The 23,163-nt window shown below is 46.7% G+C and overlaps 1 protein-coding gene across 1 annotated transcript in view; it reads right to left on the bottom strand.

Annotated features, from left to right (window-relative positions):
• The window catches only part of CCDC9B (coiled-coil domain containing 9B), a 49,788-nt gene extending 27,534 nt beyond the window's left edge, over positions 1-22,254 (bottom strand). Inside the window, exons 1-5 of the mRNA XM_082760802.1 lie at positions 22,068-22,254; positions 17,129-17,242; positions 16,143-16,247; positions 15,088-15,252; positions 5,883-6,032 (exon numbers count right to left, since the gene is read on the bottom strand). Coding sequence (XP_082616928.1) covers positions 5,883-6,032; positions 15,088-15,252; positions 16,143-16,247; positions 17,129-17,242; positions 22,068-22,079 — 546 coding nt within the window. The 5' untranslated portion in view covers positions 22,080-22,254. The remainder of the gene's footprint in view (positions 1-5,882; positions 6,033-15,087; positions 15,253-16,142; positions 16,248-17,128; positions 17,243-22,067) is intronic.
• Between the last annotated feature and the right edge of the window lie 909 nt (positions 22,255-23,163).

The following is a 23,163-nucleotide window of genomic DNA, read 5'->3' as shown; positions in this document are numbered from 1 at the left end:
TCTGCCTGTCTGCAGCCCTGCACAGCTTGTCTTCAGCCCTGTCTTTGCCAAGGAGCAGGGAAGAGTGAGACTGCGCCCAGGAAATGTACTTGGACAGCCTGGTGGAAGGACTGTGCTGCAGCTCGCGAGACAAGGGAAGACGCAGCTGCTGCGTGGCTGGCCAGCCCGGAGGCTGTCCTGCTCTGGGCACCAGCACTTCAGTGCACAACACAAATCGTTCTGTTCCAGGGACACTGTCTAACTCTACATCCTATTAAACTCCCCTCCTCTCCCCTCAAAGCCAAGCTGCCTTGTTCCTTAGTCTCCTTCTGGTTTTGCTTCACAAAAGGCACTGTGGAAAATAGAGAGAACCAAAAATATCTGGTTCTATCCTACCAGAAAAGCAGGTCTGAACTGTGCAGTTTAAGAGAATATGTTACCTTTGCTTTTGTATTGGCTCAGGAGCAGATTTTTGCATTTTCTCCATGCTGCCCCAGAGCTGCTGTTAGCCTGTTACGACACACCCAGGCCATAGGGAAGCAAAACATGTTTTTCTCCTCCTTCCTCCTCTCCGCCCCCAAAATTATGAAATATGACAATGACATTATCAACTCATAGTTTAACTGTTCCTGCACAGCAGGGAAAGAGATGTGAGGAGGGAGCAAAAATCCGAATTAGACAGAGTAGATTATGTTGCTTATGCTAAGATTTATTCAAGGATTTCTCAGCCATAGAATGGTGCAGGGAACTTGCTAGACAGGCTTTGATGTCTCTGGTTTACTTCACCGTCATCTTATTTTAAAAATAAGTGTTAACAAGATGCGTTAAATTAACCTTCTGGTACCCACTTCTCTGGGCACATGACGGTAACCAGAACTCACATTTCTTCTGCAGGAGGAGGTTTTTGTAAGAGCTTAGAGCTGGTTTTCCAGATCTCAGATCTCCCGCTGGGCAGGATTTTTGAAACTAGCTCAGTGCATGAGGGGATAATTTTTTTCCAACTCTTTTGAAAAATCTGCCTATTAATTGTGATGCCTGAAGGGAGCTAAAGGCTTCTCAGCCACCCTTTATGCCTGTCCCTGCCTCCCACATGCAGAGCAGTATTTCTCCTGCCCCAACTTTGGTTCCTCTCCTCTGCAAGCATGGGGAGATCAGACTCATCTGCATAAGTCCCCAAAAGCAGCTTTTGTGTCTCTTGATTAAAAACAGTAATTTTTGATATATAATCCTGGGAAACTGTTAATAAAGTGACAATTTAAGAGCTCTGAAGCCATATCTACTGTCCATTTAAAAGATGATTTGTAACCTGCTAATTAATCATTGTGCTCCACTGGTCCTGGGCTGCTAGCTTGCTTCTCTAACGTAGTAATGACACTGAAACCGTGCCAGAGCATGGAATGGCTTTTTAGGAAAAGTAGAGCTAAATATTAGGCATTATCCCTGTCCCTGTGTGCAGGAAGAGTCCTGATGGGGTGAGAGTTAGGGGCATCCAGGCAGGGTGGGAAGAAAGGTTTTAGATGTGGCATCACCAAGCCAGCAGCAGCACTGGAGGCCATGCAGCTGTATTGGGATGATTCGTTCTGCAAAGTGATGAGATAACTTGTTCTGCCCACCTCTGTGCTACCAGGACTATTCTACCTAGTTCACTGGGTAGAGAAAAACAGGGCTCAATATGGCAGAGTAATATGTCCTGGACTGGGACTGTTTTGGAAAGGAAAATTATGAAAACATCTTTTTGTTTCTCGCATTTCCTCTTACGCACAGCCTTTGCCACAACTGTGCACTGCCAGCTGTGATGTGGTATAGGACTGACAATGTGGCACTAGCTAGAAGCACGCAGGGTAGTGAGAATGGGAGTCTTTTGTTTGTTTGCTTAGCTTCTTCTTAATGAATTTCATCGTGAATAAAAATAGAGAAAAATGTGGGATAGCAAGGATGGTCTTCAAATGTTATAATAGGATATATTTAGCAAGTGCAGGAAGGAGGGGCTAGATTTGACAGTGGCCAGGCTACAGGATGTTACTGAAAGGAAAGTGATGGGTGTGATCCCTCTCCCAGGCATTGCAAGCCTCTGTGAGGAGAGCACAAATAACCCAGAATGAGCAGGGAACCAGCTGGGCCACGAGGGGAAAAAGGCAAAAGAAGGGACTGCACTGGGATGGTGAGAGAGACTGAGAGCTAATACTCGAACTGGGGGTCTCAGCTGAGGTCTGAATGAACAGCTACACCGATGCCCCATCAGGCAGCTGAATCATTTGGGGATGAAAATGAAGTTTCCTTGGGGATCAACAACTAATAAAAGGGTAGAAAACAGAAAGTGGCAAGAAAATGTCGGTTTCCACAGCGGATTAGCAGGGGTGTGCCACTGGAACATGCTTTGCTCAACATGCTCATAAATGGTCTGGAAAAGGAGCTGAATAGAGAGATGACAGTTTGCTGATGATACTAAATCATCCAGGGCAAAGAATGTAATTTGCCAGCAAAGAGCTGCAAAAGATCTCTTGACATTGAATGCCTGCATCATAAAATTACAGATGAAATTCAATATCAATAATACCAAATAACTCACATGGAGAAAAACGCCTCTTCTTATATACAAACACACAGTGGTGAAGTCTGAATTACGATTACCACTCAGGAATGAAATCTTGGTATTATTGTGACTAGTTCTCTGAAAATGTTAGCTCAATTATTTTAGGAAAAAAAAATAAAGGCAAAGGAAATGCAAAATTGTTAGGACAAGAACAGAGAAGAAGCCAGAAACATCACTGCATTACTGAGTACATCCACAATGAGCCCACAGCTTGAATACCATGTACATCTCTGGACCTCTTGTATTAAAAGAATTTAGTAAAACTAATATATATATATTTAAAGACACAAACAAGGGCAACGAGGGTGATCAAAAACACTGGAATTCTTCCTCACAAAACATGTCTAAATAGGTCTGGACTCTTAAGCCTGAATAAAGATGGCTGAAGGAAGATATGAAACAGGTCAATAAAATCATTTGTGCTTCGGAAAAGTGAACAGGGGATGATCTATGTACTGCTTCCTGTGATGCAAAAACATTGGATGAGTGTTACAAATTCTGACCTTCTCTCTGCATTGTAGTCTTCCAGTGCCTCTTGGAGAAACTCATTGCTCTGAGGCACATTACATGAGGCGTCCATGCCTGTTTTCATTTTTTCAAGTACTATCTCAACCAGCAAAGAGAAGCACTTGTTTAAAACACTAGTCCTCAATGCAGCTTAGGAACAGCTGAAATGACAGGGTGGGCCAGACCAAGCGTCACATGCCTCAACCAACCCAAGCTAGCACGATGTGTGAGATGCCAATGTGCCAATGTGATCTGTCGCTTCAGGCCCCATCTTCCTCTCCCAGATCCTGGGAAAAGGTTGACCAAGTGCAGATGGAAGAAAGTAGCCTGTAGAGGTGACTGTGAAACCCAAACCCTTAACTGTCTTTCAGCCACATCCTTTGAGTCACACCTTGCAAGGTGCCTGCACACTGAGGGATGGTTTCTGCCCTGGCTGTAGTAGCTGTTGGCTGGAGTTACACAGTTAATGTGGAAATAAGAAGGCATCTTCATTAGCTAGGGAAGAACAGGGCTTGATCATTCTAGGGAAATGAAAGCAAGCAAACGATGGAAGCAAGGAAATCTCCTGTGCTTAGCTGGACTCTGAAACATATCCAATTGGTAACAGGTATTGGAAACTGGAGTTTCAAACATGCAGCTTTATATCTTTTTCTAAATTATACGATGAATACAAAGAACAACAACAATTACTACCATAAAAGCCCATTTTTAAAATGATTTCTACTAACCCCTCTGTTTCCCAGCCCTTGGAAGTATGCTCTGTGAAAACACCTGTGCCTTCTCCCTGCCTCCTGTGCAAACTGAGAGAGTATACAGATCCTGAAAGCACCCTGAAAGCTCCCCTTCTGTTCTCTGTGAGTTTCTGAGAGGCTAGGAGAGGTATGCTGCAAAGCTCGGTAACAGAAAGCAGAGCACATTTTTTTTGTGTGTGCCAGCAAGAAGCATGATGCTATTGCTAAATGGGTCTTGTCAGTGACATGAGTCCAAGGCTGCTGTTGAGCCAGACTATCTGTCCTGCCAGCAGACAGGTGATCAAGTGAAACTGATCTTTCCTTTCAATCTTAAGTAGCACTGAGGGCATGTATTACTCCTTGGTACTGTTGTTTAGTAGCTAGACTTATACCAAGCCTCTGTGGCTCTCCTGTGCTCCCAACAGAGATCCTGTTCTTGTTCAGCCAAGGCATGAAGGCCCCAAATGGCTCTACACAATCTCTTTCCCTGCAGATGTCAGCATCCAGCAGGCCTCCCTCACAGCCTGTTGTTGCTAGAAAAGTAATGGGGCTTTGGTCCTACCCTCTACCAACTGAGCTTTGGATTAAGGAGGAAAAAAAAAAAAAAAAAAAGGGTAAAGATTTTAAATGAACTTTGGTATCTGAGGAGGAGCAGCATGGAGTTGTTTGCATTCCCCGGGGATTATCAGGATTGGGTTCTAGCCCAAGCTGGGTGAAAGAGACCACTGTGACTATATACAGTTGAGGAAAGACGAGATGACAGTTACATGAGTTCCTCGGACTGCTATATGAAGGCAATTGCGTTCACTGGGATTGAATTTAAATGAGTGAGCTTAAATGAATGGCAGCAGAGCGGGACCTGAAAGTTGCAGGAGCAAGACCTGAGACACAACCTGTGCTCACTCACCAAAATCAAACCAGCCAGGCATCAGGAACATCACACTTTACTTGCCAATCTACAATTCAAAGCATCAAATCTTCAATGTTTTGTGTAGAAAGGTGTGGGAAGACATGGCTTTAAGCTGGTGCAGCTGTAGGCTTGCTCTTGCACACACTCTTAGTCTAACCACTTTGAGATCCATACAAGCACGGCATCACCAAAAACACATAGGATATAGGATACGTGGACTCAGCCTCCAATTTCACATTTTATAGTAAAAGCAGATGAGATATTACCTTTCCCAGGCCTGTCCACACACTTTTAGAACAGAGCTCAGGATATGAGATTTATGGTATTCAGAGAGTTGCTTGGTAGCCATAAGAAAGGAACTTGTGGGCTTTCAGGGTCTAGGTAAACTCTGGGGAGGAGGAGAAGCTGACGATACATGTGGGTAGTTGGCAGATGGCTGGCTGCTGTCCCAGAGAGGGTGCTGCACAGGTCTCCCAGTGCTCCTGGGTGTGTTTGGCAGCTACAATAAGTGTTTTCTTTTGTAGTCTTCACTGGCCCTGTTTGCTGCAGGCATTCTTACTTATCTTGCAAACCCTCAAATAGGAAAATATCACATGCCTCTCTGTGTGTGTGTAAAGAGGAAGGTATTTGCAAAGAGGTATTTGAAATATGCTTCAAAGTTCAGCCAGCTCACCCAGTAGGCTATGGCGAGGTGCAGCAGGACTTGGGTTTAGAAGCAAATATTGCCCAGCTCTGTTAACTTTTAAGTTGTGCAGTGTGTCAAGAGGACAGGGCTCTTGACTCACAATCTGTTGTACGGCTCCAAACAGAAGGCAGTAAGAGACAGGGGTCATTTGTGAGCTTCATGCCACATATCTGGCAGTGCTTTCATCAGCCCTCCTGAAACAGCATCTGGTATTTCTTATTCACCTTGTACATTTAAAAGCAAGCTAGCTCTAGCTAGGAGCACAGAGAAGGGAAATGGGATTGTAGCCTTTCCCCTTTCACAGTGATAAAAGCCAGAGAGTTTTACGATGATAAACTCCACACTTTTAACATATAGTCTCTCCCAGTGTCCTGTTGCTGGGCTAGCTCCTAATCTGTCCCCATGGCACTTCACATGCCAGCAAAACTAGTGGATGCCACTGATTCTTTGCAGTCCAGTAATTCACAAAGCACTTACTTTTTCCTTGTTATCCATGGTGATGGCAATCTGCATCCTTCTCCCCCGGCGGAAAGCCACCAAGTGGTCTGTCTCCTCTTCACTGAGGTCTGGCACTCTGCCCGGGCCAGGGAAGCACTCGGTGCGTTTCTCGCTGACAATCCGCTTGCCCTGGAAAGAACAGGATGAACTTAAGGACACCTCCATTAGCCCTACGCAGTTCCCTTCCCACCCCTGAATTGCACAGGATTTTGGCCTGGCAAAACAGAAACACAAGCCAGGCTTCTTTGTTTGTAAAGCTAGAAACTTTAAGGGATATATAACATTACATAGCCTTGTTTAACTGAGTACATACTACTAGGTAGGGTGGAATTTCCCCTGTTCAGATGTTTTGCAGCATGAACAAGATTGGTATTTTTATTCCGGACAGGTGAGCCACACTGCATTTTTGTCTTTGACACACATACGAAGTTGTCCTCTCAACAAGCAAAATGTCTGAGTAAAACATGAGGCTACACTGGGGCAGAAACCTATAGGGTGAGATAGAAAGGAAATAGTGGTGTTCTCTCCACTCTTGTCTGCATAGCAGTTACTACCCCAAAGTGTATTAGCACTTGATAATTTATTATCTTCATAATCATTGTGCATCTGTATTTCTGGGATGATTTATTCAGCAGAGGAATAGTTTAGAAAACTGATATATAAACTCCTTAAACAAGGGCAGTTTACCCCCTTTCACATATTATTTCCAGCTGTTTGTATCAGCTCATGTCTTTACTGCATGGATTTACATCTGGTTCTAATTTTGTTAATTATCTTTGTAGCTGGTTGAGCTCCAGCCAATGCCCTCAGCCATCACTTCCACAAAATGAGTACATCTTTTGTACAAAAATGCATACTTTTTCTCATTTAAAAGTATCATATTTCAGTTCCATCATGTGCCTTTTTATTTTTGTCTTACAGGGAAATAAAATACTTGGTAAGTCATCTCCATTTTTATCTCTGATCTTTTTCTTTTCTATTCTATATGATTCTTCTGATCAACTCTGTCAGGGTTCATCCCTTAGAAGCTTCCCTCCCTAAAGGATGGTACATTTTCTTCTGGTTTTCTCCCTGGACTTCCACACATACCAGAGTCTTGACTTTATGGGTCTCAGAACCTCCAAGCTAAGTTCAGTGAACCTTGGGAACTCTTTGTCGCTACAAACTTCATTTCAAAAACAAATAGTACACACTGACCTCGGATTTGTATGGAAGTCTTGCAAGCATCAGTGAATTTGCCATGAAATATGATATCAAGATGTCTTGCATTAGCCTCATCTTCACTTGGCTCTGCCAGAAGTGCAGATGTTAACATGGAGGGAGCGTTGGTGTAGACAGCCTCCGTAAGCAAGACCTTTTTTATCGTTTGTCCAGTCATCGAGCTTCCTAAAACACAATACCCACTTTGGAAAGTAGTGGAATATTTTCAACATCAGACCTTCCGTCTCTTGCTTTTTCTGCTTTCACATTGTGTAGTTTTGCTGTCTCAGCAGAGACTGTTCTTGAGTTGGTCTATGCGTGCAGGTTGAGGAGTGGGTCCGTGTCCTGCTGTTGGTTCCAACCACCAGAGCTGTGTGGACACAGTGGGGATTTTTTATACATTCCCTTAACCGTGTAGAGCTCTGGTTTCAGGTTTCAGCTCTCGCTTCTAACAAGTTTTGCTGCCCTTAGTAGGACCCTTGCTATTTCTGCTTTTCTTGAAATAACTGAAGCCACATGTTGTATTCACAGTAAGGATCTGCTGCCAATCTGCTCAATGCCGTTCTGGTTCTTTCTGTGGTGTTCCCAATGTTTGTGTCAACGCAGTCTACTTTGACTGCTGCCATGGACCAAGTAGATATCTGTGAGCCACCCCCCAGCACTGTCAAGATCTTTTTCCTGAGAGAGTAAAAGTTGATAATCAAGAGAACAGGCAATCATTTAAATAAGGAGTACAACTGCCTGGGCGTCTACCATGGCCAGCCAGTCAGCTGCACTTCTACCTGGAGCACGTATGTATGCCCTGAAGGTGTCCCCATTATCTAAAAGCTCTGTGAGCTATTTTAAAGGTCTTAGACTAAGTATCTGTCTCAAGAAAGATGTGATTTTAGCAGCTGGGACAGAGCCAGAAAGCTCAAACCAGAATCTAAACTGCTCTGAAATCCCAGTTTTACCTTTCCTCCATTAGTAGGGCATACTATAGTGTCCTTAACTGCACATCCCATTGCAGTCACAAGATTACCAGTGATTGCATTACTACAGCTTAATAGCTGACTGCCTGATTTTTAAAATAAAGTGAGAACAAGCTGAAGATGTGAAGACAGATAGCAACTTTGTCATCAGTGACCAGAGGATGTTGGATTTTAGGATACTGAGAGCACTGAGGAAGGCAAGCAGCAGACTAGAGACCATGGGCTTCTGGAAAGGAGATTTTGGCTTGTTCAGGGAACTGGTATGCAGGGTCCCACAGGAAGCAGTCTGAAGGGGAAAGGAGCCCAGGAAACCTGACTGGTTTTCATAGACAAGGCTTGAGACCGTAAATAAGGACTTACTGTTGTGCAAGAAATGAGCAGGTGTGGTAGGAGGCCACCGTGGCTGAGCAGGGAGCTCCTGGTTACACTTAAATGTGAAAAGAGAGTCTGTGGGAGGTGGGAAGGAATAGGGTCTCAAAGAAGAATATAGGAGCAGCACCTGGGGGTGCAGGAATGGAGTTAGGAAAGCCAAAGCTCAACTGGGATTGAAACTGGGGAGAGATGTGGAGGTCAGCAAGAAGGACTTCTGTACGTATATTAGCATCAAAGAAAGATGAAGAAAGATGTTGGCCTGCTGTGGAATGGGGTGAGCAACTTAGTGCTACGAGACATGGAAAAAAATGAGGTACTCTATACTTTTGTTGCCACAGTCTTTTACTGGCAAGATCTGCCCAGCCTCTCAGACATGCTCAGAGAAAGGTCAAGAGGCAAGGGAGACAAGCTGCCACAAGGGGAAGTACGGCTCAAGTGGAGGGAAAAAAATCACAATAGTAGCGGTCAAACAGTTGAAAACAGGTGCCCAAAGCAGCTGGGAAATACCCATTGATGGAGATTTTCAGAATTTGACTGGACTCAGCCCTGAGCAACCTCTGACAACCTTGAAGTCAGCTGTGGACAGTAGCTGGGGACAGGACTAGATGGCCTCCTGATGTCCCATTCCACATCAGTTGTTTTATGGTTCTGTTGTTGTTTTCAGGTTGTTAGCCTGCCTCAACTCTGAAGGAAAACCTGTTTAGATTTTGTGTGTGTACATGCACAAACGTATGTGTGCAGATGTGTGCAAGCATAGTAATTTTGCCTGTTTTCTTCAGCTTGTGGCTTTTACATGTATACAGCAAAAACTAGGTAATACAGACATGAATTCAGTATCAACCAAACACAATGTTTGGAAGTACTTAGGTCGTGGCTTTTAAGTGGTACCTGCTTCTCAATGACAGAATCACCTCATGTCCAGAGCTAACATAGCTCCGTTGCCAGAACTGTTGGCCAATACAAACACAGGATGTTTTAAAACTAGAAGTATATTTCAAGTCCTATTTATATTCTGTGATTCATGTATTTTATTCCTAATTTTCACTGAAACCAGAGACCGGAATTATAATGGTCAGCACAGGATTCCTACTTGCAGTCAAAGCCACCAATGTGGCTTTTCTTTACGCTGCTGCAAATCAGTATTAATGGACGTGGGTAGACAAAAAATTAACCTTTTGAATAGACTATCTTGGTCTCATATTTCAGACCACAGAGCTGTGATGGATAATTTGAAGCTGCAAATCTCTTCTGCCATCCTCTTTGGGTTCATAGGGCAATATCTGTGGTCACAGGAGTATTCTCATTCATGTTAGCAGTTATGCTGAGCTGACCCAGTAGCTCAGAAACACAGAATTAACATGGTCATTTTAGGAAGATACAAATGGGAAATGCCTTGTGATAAACACAGGAAAATGCAGTTTTATTTGACTCTTCCTTTATAGACTATGTAAACAGCTACCTCTTATACAGTAGCTTGCCAAATTAGCTAACTGAATCATGTGTCTTCCAGACATATGAACAAATATTTCCCATTGAAATGAAAAGCAAGTGAAAATAAAAAGTCTTGTTAGCTGCTCTGAAAACCTAAGCATTCCTATTTAAACTTTCTCCCACAGCTAGTGAGGATGAAGTGGAAAACGCCATTGTGTGTGCTTCACAATTCCCCTTTATGAGGGAAACTAAACAGTTTCTTATGCCTTGAGACATGGAAGAAAAGTGCTTAGCAGTTTTTCAAGGCCCCCTACACATCATGGGTTCACAACTTAACCCTAGTAATGCCACGGCAGTCACAACAGGGACAAAACCAGCCACCCCTAGTTTCGGAATATATGTAGGTGTATGCAAGATTGTACCCCTCTTTTTTCTCTCCCGACACCAGCCTGTCCTCTTCTAAAAACCTGTTCCTTACTCACATCTGTTGGGTGGAGGTCTCTATAAAGCAATCTGGGCAATTGCCCAAGGCAATCTGTAAGGCAATTTTCTGTGAAAAAGTCTCTTTCTTTCTTTTCCCCAGCTTCTGCCTCCCTGTCAGCAACCCTCGAGCCAAGGAGGCTGCCTACTGCCACCCAGGAACTGTGCAGCCCAAGCAATGCACCGCTGCTTCCTCAGTATGCAAACAGTCCCACAAAGGACAGCGTTCTCCCACCATAAGAGCAAAATTCTTGGGAATCACAGGAACGACTCAGGTTAGACCCCCTGCATAAGGCTCAGTTTTCCATGACAACTATCTGGGGAAGTGCTGAGAGCTGCTGGTAACCTCTGAAGATAGCCGGATCCATTGTGCCTTGCAGAATGGGCTCTGAGCTGCTTGCTGTCCTGTTTCCCTGCTCTATTTCTGGCATGAATCAGAGGCTGAAAATAGGGTTGACTTTGCCTTGGAACCACTGAATTGCTCAAGACTGTTACTTACTTTGGTGCTGAAGCTGTACATTACTTTTTTCTTCAATTGTTATTATTCCCAGGAAATACCTTTGCTCCAGGGATAATTCTGAATTTCCTGGGGCATTCAAGGCAATATATTTTTCCTTCTGTTAAACCCTAAGCAGGCATGTGCAGTAATCCCAGGCTGTCCTGGTGAGGTTAATTAATGAAGTTAGGCTTAATTAATGAGTTGGGCTGCCCTGCCCTAAGCAAAACACCAATACAAGGTGTTTAACATCCCCGTTAATGTTTATTTATTGATTTATTTATATTATTATTTTATATTTTGTTTTATTTTGTTTTGTTTGTTTGTTTTTCATGAAGAAAGCAAGTCCAGTGATGGCTTAGCAGGATCATAGCAAGCTATGAGTCCGTGACTTGTACATCAAACTTTAATTCCAGGTTAAGTCCACAGCCATACCCTAGAGCTCTTTTAGGTGTTTAGGTGGCAATGACCTGTCCTTTGGACAAATAACACGGTCACAAGTAACTCCTGCCAGGGAGGCTCAGCACTGAGTGGGTATGTCTGAAAGACGGGCTAATCCCTTACTGCCTGAGAAAGTCCTTCCTGAGGAGGGACACAGGGCATGAGCAAAAACAACAGCAAAGCCCCAGTGTGAAAACCCAAGAACCAATGCAGAGGGGCTTGTACCCAAACACAGTGAACGAGACTGAAGGTCCAAAGCGCATTACTGGATTTACAGGAAGGTGGCACCTTCCTAGGGACATTATACGTTAAAAGTCACAGTAGGAAGGCTGGCACATTGGCAAAGCCATTAAACCCTGCAGTTTACGGAGCAGATGGCAGGGAAAGCCGAGAGGCTGATACAGGAAATATCTCTTTAGCAGAGCAGTGATAGCTAGACTTACATGTAAATAGGAGTGGGAGACCACTGACTTTTCCATGAAATACCCTTTTCCCTCCCTCCCTATGCTACTTTTGGCTAAGATGGGTCGCCTGAAGGCACATTCTGCTTAACATGCCAGCACATCTTTTGCTCATTTACTATTTTAAGAATATCAGAGATTTCCTAGATTGCTTGTCCCACATTGGGAAATCCGGGCCCTCAGCGGGCGAGCTCCCAAAGTGAGGGATGTCAGATGAGGAAAGTGCCCGTGCAGAGCCAACGGGAACAGGGAGCAGGGCCCAAACAGGCAGCAGTGCCTGGCAGAGCCACCTCCTCCCCTCCATGGGACCTGTCCCTGCTCACTCGCTGCCTGTGTGAGATTTGAGACTCTGGCACTAGCTATTTAGCTGCAGGCAGGCAAAGCTACACTGCTCGTGACAGCTACACCCTGGTAACAGTTCACTGAGAATCTGCAAATGGAGAAATGCCCCTCTTATGTCTGAGGTATGCCCCAGATGGAAAAGGGGGTGTTAAAAATGCCCACCTGAGGGGTGTCAGGAAAAAGAACATGGGGAACAAAGACATACCCTGGAGTGCTGTCCAGTTTATACAACTTTCCAGATGCCCTTCCATTGGAGCTTCTCCCTTTGTTGTGATTTGTGACACTGAGGTTTTAGTGCAAATTGTTTTCTGCACAGCCCAGCTGCTCTGTTGCTTGAACCTTGCAGTGGTCATAGGAAAAACGTTGGTGGGGCAAATGAAATAGGCCTATTTTGTCATTCCAGTATCACCAAGCAAGTCTCTTTGCGGACACCTGGTGAAGCCTTGCTCACTGGGAAGCTGAGGCAAATTATCTACACTCTCTTTTAATCTTCAGCAGCCCAGAGGATGCCTTAATAGAGCAGTATTAACAAGTAAGATTGTACTTCATGTGACAGCAAATACAATTTTGTCCAAAATCCTGGTAATTTTCCTCTCTCACCCTGCACAGTTCCACACTCTTCCTACTCACCCATTTGAAGAACTAAATTTAAGGTAACTAAAGGAATGTTCTGAACTGACGCCACCAGAACATTCGGCAATAAATCAGTTTTCCTCTGTCATCAAGTCAGGCTGCTGGGTTGTGCTTTACACCAACACTCACGAGCCCCTGGGGGGTTGCTAAGGCCTGAAAAAGGTACTTAATGCAGCAAATTTGTATATACTGTACAATAGGGAACTTATGGGAAGTTTCCATCGAGGTCTGCATTTCCGGCAGAAAAAATCTCAGAGGTCTATTAATTGGCCATGCTGAAAAACATTGATGCAGAGTTTAAGGCAGCAATGTGCTTTAGCTGCCAGTGCTCTGCGCTAATACAAATCCCCATCTAGGATTTGAATTCTGAGCTGTAGATTACGGAAAAGGCTCCAGGGGACACAGCCTGTCTGTGAGAGGCATTCACTCTGCAAATGTAATTGCTTCAAATGAAAGTCCTCCACATACAACTACATGGCCATGAGAAACCTTGGAGGAGACTCTTAAATATTTCACTGATAAAGTTCAGTCAGTAATGAGGGATTTCTACGTATCCTCTATTCTAAGAAAAAAAAAAAAAAGGCATTTTTTTTCTTTCTTTTGTATTAGAAGGTGGTTTGGTTGTTATGGAATGTGATTTCATTCGAAAGGGATGTTCACGCTACTGGTTATGTATCTGGTATGGAGGAAATGAGCGGCCTCATTCTCTTTCTCCTGAAAAATCATTCTGAAAGCTACATTATTTCCAAAATGATTCAGTTCCTTCAAGGTAACATACAATGACTTTATAATGGTGCAGTGATTGTAGCCTGCTTCTTCATGGAAAGAAAGGCTAGCTAGGTCAGGGAGAAACAGAAATGAAAAGGCATTCGAGGCACAAAATTGGAAAAACATTTCCAAGCTGCCTCGGAGGGAGTAAATGGCTCTCTGCCTTTTGTTTACAGCCAAGGTTTTCAGCACTCCTACCTCAAAGCGCCAGGGTAGCAGGAAGGGTGGGGGCTCGCTTCATTACCCTGGGAAATGGCTTTGGCCTGGACCTCACTTCACAAAAGCCCTCTCGGATTTTGTGGGCCAAGCATGTTGCTGTGCCTAAAAGGGGCTCTAGGGGAGCAACATTTTGCTGCCACTGTTTCCTTTTCCCAGTGCTGCCCTGGCAGAAATGGGATGACCTCGTCTGTCCCAGTGGCTTAGCAAGGCAGGAGATGGAGGACTGAAGCTTTCTGTCTGCTTCCCGTGGGCACGGTCTGCACAAAGGGTCTGTGCTCATCTTGGCGATATGTCTCCAGGTGTCTCACTGGTGTCTAATTAGTGTTAATCAATTAACAGATAATTCTGCTTCCTATGCTCTTGTGGAACATATTAAACATCAAGAAAAAGTACCAGCTGCAGCAGTAACCTTCTCCAGAGGCTCACTAACTAGAGGGCTTCCCTGAGTTCCCATGCAGGTGCCCGTGCACGTGCAGGTATTATGTTTTTCCAGGGGAGGTGGCATTTCTGGTCCTTGTTCCTATTGATCTCAGTGGCCAAACTCAGTAACTCCAACATGAACAGGATCATTTCCCTGGGATATACCAGAGGTAAATAAGAGCGTGAAGCTCATACAGGCGCATATTTCCTTGGGCATGTTGCCAAGACTAACTGCCAAACTCTTATCAAATCCTTCCTGCCAAAACTTCAAAAAATCATTACATCTAGATGCACAGACTCCACGAGAGATAGGGGTAGCAGCTAGGAAGGAATGTTCTGGCATGATCAATTTCAATTACTTTTTCTGTTTCGCAAAATTTCTAATTAAGTCTGAAAATACTGGGGCACATTTGCTGCCCAGCACATTGGCAGCTGCAACTGATACTCATGTCACTTTGGATTTTATTCTGCATTTAGGACTTTCTGGAATAGAGCAACAGGGAGAAATGATGCTGTTTTTACCACTAAACATCATTGCCTCCCCGGGAATAGCTAAGGAGCAATGCAGCTAAATCTGTCTGGGCTCTTGCTTATCTCCATCCCCTTTCCAGGCACAGCAACAGAGTTTAACACCCTGCTGCTGGCCCAAGTGGTGGGCAATAAGGCATCTGCTCTCCCAGAAAGGGCTCTGCGTGGGCTATGGATGGAGCTGCTGGGAGGTTTAGCAAGGCCTGGGGGCTGATTCCAGCAAATGACACATGGGGAGGAAAACACAGCGCATGGCAACTCGAGGTGTAGACTGAGGCTATGACAAGGGATCAAGAAATGAGAAGAAAGGAATGGGAGGGGATCTATTCCCTTCAGAGAGGAGACACTGGGGGACAGGCTGAGCAGAAAGCTCAAGTGAGAGGCAGAACAGAAGCCCCTTTGTAATCTTCTTCCCTGCTCACCTTGGCTTTGTTGTCCATGGTAACAGCCAGCTGCATCCTCTTCCCCATTCTGAATGTGAACATATGATCTGCTTCCTCCTCCTCCTCCTCCTCTTCCTCACTGCCGATGCCAAATCCAGGGCTTGTAGCACAGGGACTCCATTTCTCGCTCACCACCCTTTTGTCCTGGGAAATGAAGCACTTCCATGAGCAAATCCCAGCCCCTCAGCTCACCGGGGTGTTCCCCTTCCCCAAACACACTTGCCCATGAGCAAGGCAGGCCAGTTAAGGAAATGGCAAGCCTTGCCCTGAGGAAGTTTTCTGTGCCCGGCGCTGTGCCGTGACATTCCTATGGAACAAGGGGCTCGTTGTCTGCTCGGCAGCAAAAGCCACAATTACAGAGGGTCTGGAAAATCCTTTGCACTTACAAATCTGACATTTCAGACTAAAATGCCAGAGTTTTAGGAAACAAATGTCACCCTCCTCTCTTTCTGCAGCACTCTGAGTTAGATCAGGAAAGCCTATGTCCTGATGGAGATTGCCTGGGAAGCCAAGTGGATGGCTCCTGAGGGTCGTGCTCACCATCGAGAGGGCTGGGCTATCTTGTCCATAGTGTTCAGTCTGGGTAATTGCATCTTTCAGGTCCTGTATGAGAGAAAAATGTGTGCAACAACGCACCTCCAGAGAAAAGCAAGGGCCAGGGCGTGGTGAAGTGAGCAATGCACTAGCCTGGATCTACCAACCCAGGAGCGCGGACTGCGGAGGAGGAGGGTTGGTTTGGCTCAGCCTTGGACATCCCCCAGGGGTTAATGCAGGACTGGCCTGGTGATTTACCAGCTCCCACACTGCCAGGAGAGGAGGACAAGCTTTGCCAGACACAGATCTGGGGCAGTCAGGAAGGATGCCTGGGACTTGCAGCATTTGACCCAAAGCCTCAGAGCAGCCAAAGGCTATTTGCTTTGCAAGTACAAAGCCTAAGGAGACTGTGACTTTGCCCGGCCTGCAAGTATCCTCAGATGCACTGGCACTTGTGGAGGTCCTGCTGGAGAGAGAGCTGGCTTGGAGGCAGCACTTACGTTGTGAGCTTTGGTGATGGTAATAGTGAGTCCGTCTTGCTTGGGTCTCCTGGAAGTTACAGCCATTCCCTCCTGCTCAGCTCGCTTTTTGTCCTCTTCTATTTCCTGAAACAGATACGTCTTTATCGTCAGCCTGAACCTGTCCCTCTACAGATGTTGTCCATGTTTCTGTTTAGAATTTCTCCTAAATTCTTCTACCTCCACTTTTGAAAGGGAGTGGACCAACTTGTGTCCCTTCCACATGCCCTTGGAAGGGGTGACAGTGGCTGGGACATATGGAGAGGCTGGGAGACACACCAGGCCTGCAGAAAGGGAGAGCTGTGCACAAAAGCCAGGGTGTCCATGCCAGACTGGGGCCAGGACATTATGTCTTGCCAGGAGAAGGTGGCTGTGATCTGCCTATCTACTAGGCAGCTTCTAGAAGCCAAGTGATGGTAGTTAGGTATGTAACATTTCATATGAAGTGAGGGTTCCTCTCCCTGACTGCTTGTAGCATTCAGTCCTTCCTATAGCTTTCAGCAAGGTACCATTTTGTTGCTGTCACCAGAAAAGGTCCAAAATGACTCCTCTGGTATCAAAGGAAATAAATCTTCTAACCAGTCCAGAACTCCACTGAGTCCTTCAGCTCTAGGTCTAAGATACAACAGGTCTTTGCTGGATTCAAGACTACCTGCCCAGCTGGCAAATGTTCATCAGCTCCAAAACCAAGAGGCTTTGTGCACAGGGAAAGAGGTGGGAAAGGTGTGATAGAGACAGAGGTAGCATGAGAAGAAACGCTGATGTAGGAATGGAGACATCAGCAAGCCTGGTTTCTAATTTCAGGAGCCATAGCAAAGGGCAGAGCTTGGCCCACCTGCTCCAAACAGTATCCTGTGAATAATGTTATCTAACCAAGTTGTTCCTATGCTACTGACTGTTTTCTTCATGCAGAGAGCTGTGAGGACTCCAAAACAGAGGTGGGGAAGATAAGAATCAAGTAGACTTACCTGGTATCTTCGTATGAGCGCTTCATTCTTCTTCCGCAAAGCCAGGATTTTCTTATCAAGTTCAACATCTTTCTGTTCTTTCTTCCTTAGCACGGCATCATCCACTGTGGCATCCTGAAAACAGAAGGAGCAAAGCTTTTCCCAGTCATGGCACCAACAGGAAACAAACCTCATCCTTCTCCTTGGATGGGGGGAAAGCTGAAGGGTCTTTGCCTTTCATTTCTGTCCTTAGACCTCCACTTAAAAGGACACTGTACCTTTTTAGTTGAATTGTTGAATTCTTCCTGACAGAATTGACTCTTTTTTATAATTTTTTTTTTTTTTTAACACTTCTGTTTGGCAGTGAGGTAATTGGAGCAAAAATGCGATGGCCCACTTTGATGGCTGGCAGTAGGCTCCAGAGTTAACACAGCACTTATTAAATGAGACCTCTCCCTGCTGCTGGTTCAGGTGCTGCCAGGCACACCCAATGCCCTCCGTCTGCATTCAGCCAGCACCTAGGTTACCGCAGGGAATTGCAAAGCAGATTTCTAAATTCTAGTGACAGCAGCGTCTGGTGGAAATTAATGCTGATGGGTATCAACTCGCTGCAGCAAGCTGATCCATTTCGTCTAGCCTCTGCTTGGTGTTTACAGGAAGAGCAAGGTGGCAGGGCTGAGATCTCCGAGGCACTACAGGTTTATTTTTAATCAGTGTTTTTGTGCTCTCCTTATCAGCATGGCATCTGCGTGCCTCTCCTCTGCTCACACGCAGCTGGGTGAGACAAAGTGAGACCGGTGAGGGGAGGAGAGAAAACCCTAGGTTTATGGGCAGGCACTGGGCAGCCTGCCTTCCTTGCTGTTTGGACCTGTGCAGGAAATCTGCCGTGGGATCACTGCAGCAAATCTGCAGCCCACCTGCACCAGGAAAAAAAAAAAAAAAAAAAAAAAAAAGAAAAGATGGGGCCCAGGGAGAAAGCTGGGCCCCATCTCCAACCCCAGCCTCGGAAACCTCCGAGCCCAGCCGTTGTGCTCTCACCTGGGCTCCTCACCCAAGGAGCCCCCTTCAGGGATGGGCATGGCACCTCTGGGGAAGTAGATTTAATAAAAATGGAGAAGTGAGGACACAGCAGGAGGTAAAGAAGAAGAAGACCCTTCTGGAGGGGGAGGAGAGGGGGTCTGGCTGAGTGGGGACCCTGGAGGGGCTGCTGCCAGTGGGGGGCCCTGGCGCTGCCTGAAAGGGCCAGGGCTGGGGAGCAAAAATACAGGGGGAGAGGTGCTGGGAGGGGAGCGGGATGTTTTTTAAAGCCTGAATCCGGCATTAATAGATGGTTAATTGGCAAAGAAAACCAATTGAAATTTCTTGAATCACTAAAGCGTTTTTGCCCATGACGCATTAGCGACTCATGCTTTTTGCCAAAGCCCTCCCTGTCCCTGTTGGCTTCCTAATTCCTCACCAAAATAACAAGCCCTTTAGGACAATTATCAGTTTCCCCATTTTCACAGGACCTCATCACTGCAAGTATTTCTGCTGCCCTCCCTTCTCCCAGGCCCAACAGCTCCCAGCTGTGCCCATCCCAAGGGCAAAACCCCCAAACCATCCTCCACAGCTTGCTCCGTAGCATTTGAGTGCCATTTTGCAGATGAATTTTACATATATATATTTATGCTGCCTATATATATATATATATATTTATATATTTATTTATTTATTTATTTATTTATTTTTACTTCTTTTTTTTAACTCTACCTGCAGCCATGGACAAAAACGTTCTCCCTAGTAACCCTGTCAGCCCCACTGGTGAAAGCCAGAGCAGCAAAGCCTGGGAAGAGTTTCTGCACAGGCTGGAGGGGTTTTTCCTTCATTAATCATGACATAGCAGGTGTGACCTCCCTCAGGGAAGGATACGTCAGGGTCTAGCCACGGCAGCTGGGGACACAGGATCTGGGTCTGACAGCCGCCGTGCCCAGGGTCCAGCCTCGAGCCGTAGCCAGTGGGCTCGTGAGTCCCTTTTCCTGGGAAGGGAGGGTTTATCCTGCATTCCTGCTTTTTGCCTGGTTCTAATTAGGTCACCAGAGGAAAAAGTGGAGCGGTGGGTATCCAGAGAAGGTGCTGTCAAACAAAGTTTTTCTTAAAATGAGCAAACACACAGTGAGAAGCACGATGCTTGAAAGGAAAGAGTAAAACCACAAAGCTGTAGCCCAGGGGAGGGAAAGCCTTTGACTCTGCTCCATGTTCCCAGCTAGGTTTGTGCACCTCATCCAGCGACTTACAGGGCTTCAGCCTCCTGAAGCTGTGCTTGCAGTGTGCCTGTACATCAAATGAGGCTGGATTTAGGCTCTGTGAACCTGACCCTTGATTTTTTGTGTCTCTTACAGTGGAGTTGTTAGCATTTTACCAGGATGGGAAATGCCCAGGAATATCCTGCCTGTTTGAGAGAGCAGGATTTTGGATAAACTGGATGAATTACTGTCTTACAAGGTTTTTGGCTACCCAGGAGATGGACAGAAGTAGGAAGAGGGGCACGTTTGATCCACCAGCCCTTTGGTAGTGGCCATGCTGTGGTTTTGTCCTGTATTGGTGCAGAACCTGGGCCATGCTAATGCAGAAAATAACTTTAGATAGCACGTGGGAATTCAGCCAGGGGTTAGCATCGCTGCTCTTCCAACAGTGTCACGGGGCTCCTGGGAACCAGGGCTGCAAATCATCTGCTGTTGTATATGGTCAACGCTCGCTTTCAAAGGAAGGGATCTCCAGCTGCTGAATCACTGCACATCCCTGCAATGCAAGGTATTCCTTTCAAGGGCTCTACATGAAAAAAAAAAACAAAACAGAGCTAATGACATTTCAGCTCTGATCAAGCAGACCTGTGCTTGATCTGGACCATCACTGCAAAGAATAGGGTGATGGAGGGGGCAGAAATCTCCCCCCCAAAATATTCTTTTGAGAGAGGTTGACAGTGTGATACCGTCAAGGAGCAGGAGGTGGGCTGGATGTGGATGTTGTCAGAGACCAGAGAGGAAAAGCGCAGGAAAACCAGTTTGCACAAGCACATCTTCAGTCGTATCCCCACAGAGAGGCATTTCATTGGTGCTGATGTAGCAGCCCTCGCCAAGGGCGGCTCTGCCAGGACACAGGAACACATTCACGTTCAGGTGGAATAATCGGGACATTTAAACCACTCCCCCATGTTCTTCTGGTGGACAATGGGATTTTGTCAAGGTCTACAGAGAATGAAAGGCGCTTTCCCATCGCCATCCATCATCCAGGTATGTGACAGGTGAGTCGATTGTATACGTGGGTGGATACAGTTTCGTGGCCATTTTGCAAGCCTGATTAAAGCTGAATTCAGTGTTTACCTGAACAGAAGCTATTCTGTGAGCTCTAAATTGGCAGGTTCGGCGTTTGCCGGGTGCTGGGGTGTTGGCTGCTTGAGGGTGGGATCAAAGCGGTGCATGCCCTCAAACACACCCCTTTCATCTTCAAATCGCTTTGAACAAAGACTGACGGAGCCGCCCGCTCGGGCAGAATTCAGAAACTCCTGCAGAGACTGTACTCGCACTCTTCTCTTTTAGCAGGCAAAAGATGGAGAAGTCCTGCCAGGCCGTTCTGCCTCCCTGCACGTTTGTCAGCATTTTGCGTCGCCACACAGCTACTGCGGGGGGAAGGGGGTCTTTCTATTTCCAGCTGGAAACAAATCACTCAGAGGGAAGTTTTGCTGGTATTCACAGCTTCACCTCCACATTATTAATGAAGCCATTTGGGTACTTCTGCGTGATGTTTCAGCGAGTGCTGGGGAGCTGCGGATGCCCCTTTCTCATAGCCCCTGGGGCCACCAAGCATCCCACGGGGCACAGAGGCGCCGAGCAGCGTTTTGAGCCCACACAGCGGCTCGCAGGGGCTCACCCATTGTGCAAGGCAGCCAAGTCAGCGTTTGCTGGCCAGCCACCGCGCCGAGCAGGCCAACAGCCGGGGGGATGTGTCCACCTCTCACCGCAGGAACGAAGCTGCCACCCCAGCCCCTGCTGAAGCTGGTGCTTGGGATGAGAAGTGGCCACGCTGTGCCCTTCCCAGAATAAAGCTCTTCCGGGGAAGCCAGGTGCCCGTATGTCACGGCGATGGGCGAGTTATAAATGGCTTTGGCAGAACGACTGTGAGATGGCTTTGAATCAGAAAGCAGCCGAGCCCGGTTCCTCCTCGATAGCGAGGCAGAGCTGCAGAAAGGGAGGCCTGCTTCTATCCCCAATAAAATGTCACGGAAGGAGAAATGGAGAGCAAGTGCCTTCGCACTTCAATTACATGCCGACATCTCACTCTGCCGTGCCCCTGCACCCCGGTGGCACACACACGCGCACAGTGCAGCTCATCAGGGGCTGAGGGGTGTCTTGCTCAGGGCTGTGTCTGCATGCAGCGTTTTCCTGCATACCTCTCCGACCATCTGCCTCTCCAGTGAGAGCCCTCGGAGGCAGCACGGGTGGGAAAGAGCGAGGGACAGGAGGTTGGGGGGAGGGACGGGAAGAGAGGAGCGGGGGCTCAAGCTAACACTCTTCTGCACGAGCAAACGCATCCGCTCTTTTTAAGAGATATTCTCTGCCCTTGACAGCTGCGGCTGAAACCCTTGCTGGGATGGGCGACATCCAGCCCTCCCCGGCTGGGTGCTCTCTGTTCCAGTCTCCCACCCACCCGGGAGCACATTATCCTGAGCCTGCCACCGCAACCTGCGACATGCGAGCCCCGGCACCCAAAATCCTCCCCCCCCCCAGCATTCCCCCCCTCCTCTATGACGCAGCAGGGTTCGTTTACTCTCTGTAGGCAAGGAATAAAAAAATAATAAATAAATAAAAAACAACAAAGCCACAAGCACCAAAAGGCCACCCTGAGCGCGAGTCGTTCCGTGGTCTTTTTAGGCGAGAGCCCCCGCTGCCCCACGCCCCCCCGGGACCCCAAAGGCAGCACTCACAGCTCGGTGCATGTCGGACGTCGGCAGCAAAGCCCGGTGGATTCCAGCGCAGAGCTAAAAGAGGAGAGCCATCAGACGGCCTTTCTCAGCACTGGTTGCACAGCATACAAGATCATGTTTTGATTACAAAAGCCTCGCCTGGGCTCCCAGCCAAGAGCACTGGCTGCCTAATATACCAAGCGCAGACAGGGTTTTGAGTGCCTGTGTCCTCCTCTCCGATCTCACTCTCTTTTTAAAAGAAACACTCCCCCTTTTCCCCCCTCCTGACTCCTTTTAACTTCCTGATGCCACAAGCCCTTGTTCAAAGTGGAGAAAGCTAGCGAACAATGAAAAATGGATCAGGCAAACAGCTTGACTTCGCTTCGTGGCCATTCATGGGGTCGTGTTATTTGTTATGCATGGCTAGCTGCACGCCTGGCGGGGAATTGTGAAAATATCTGGGGTCCTGAATGTCTTGTCAGTGCGAGTATGTGCATGAGCCTTCATGGGAAAACAAGTGCCAGACTTGCCTTTTTCTCTTTATTTTCATTATTCTCTGGGAATTATTTCCCTGCGTTAAAAAGGCACCTTTCATTCAGGGAGGGGGGAGAAGCGATGCTGTGGGCTGTATGCTGTCAGGTTGGCACTGTGAGTGGCAAAAAGCGCAGCTAAGGGAGAGGGTCCCTTGGTAAGCCCCCACTGAAACTGCCAAAAGGACCCCATAAGAGTCACAGAGAGGCTTTCCGAAACAGGCAGCGTTTATCTTCTTTGTCTTGGGTTGCTGCACTCAAGCCCTTATCTCAGCACCTTGTCCCATCCTATGTGCTATGCCCACCCTCATTGCAGACAGGTGCCTTTTTCCTCACCCTCCGAGAGACCCAGACCCTACAAGAGATGAACAGGAGCTGGAAGCACACACGGGGATATTTTGTTGCCCAAGGACTTTCCCCCACCCCAAACTTCATGAGAATCCTGTTTTGTTTACATGTCATAGCATTAAAAAAGGAGTTGCTCTGCTGCAGGTACCTATCCCCTCTAATGCTTCTGAGCAGGTCAACCACTCACAAAATCCAGAAAGCTCAAACCCAGATCTGACATGGTTAAAAGGAAGCTTTCA

Source organism: Aythya marila (genome assembly GCF_965140915.1).
Source record: "Aythya marila genome assembly, chromosome: 5".
Classification (NCBI taxonomy): Eukaryota; Metazoa; Chordata; class Aves; order Anseriformes; family Anatidae; genus Aythya; species Aythya marila.
Note: the sequence above shows the minus strand (reverse complement) of the source record. Positions and strands in the feature narration are given on the sequence as shown.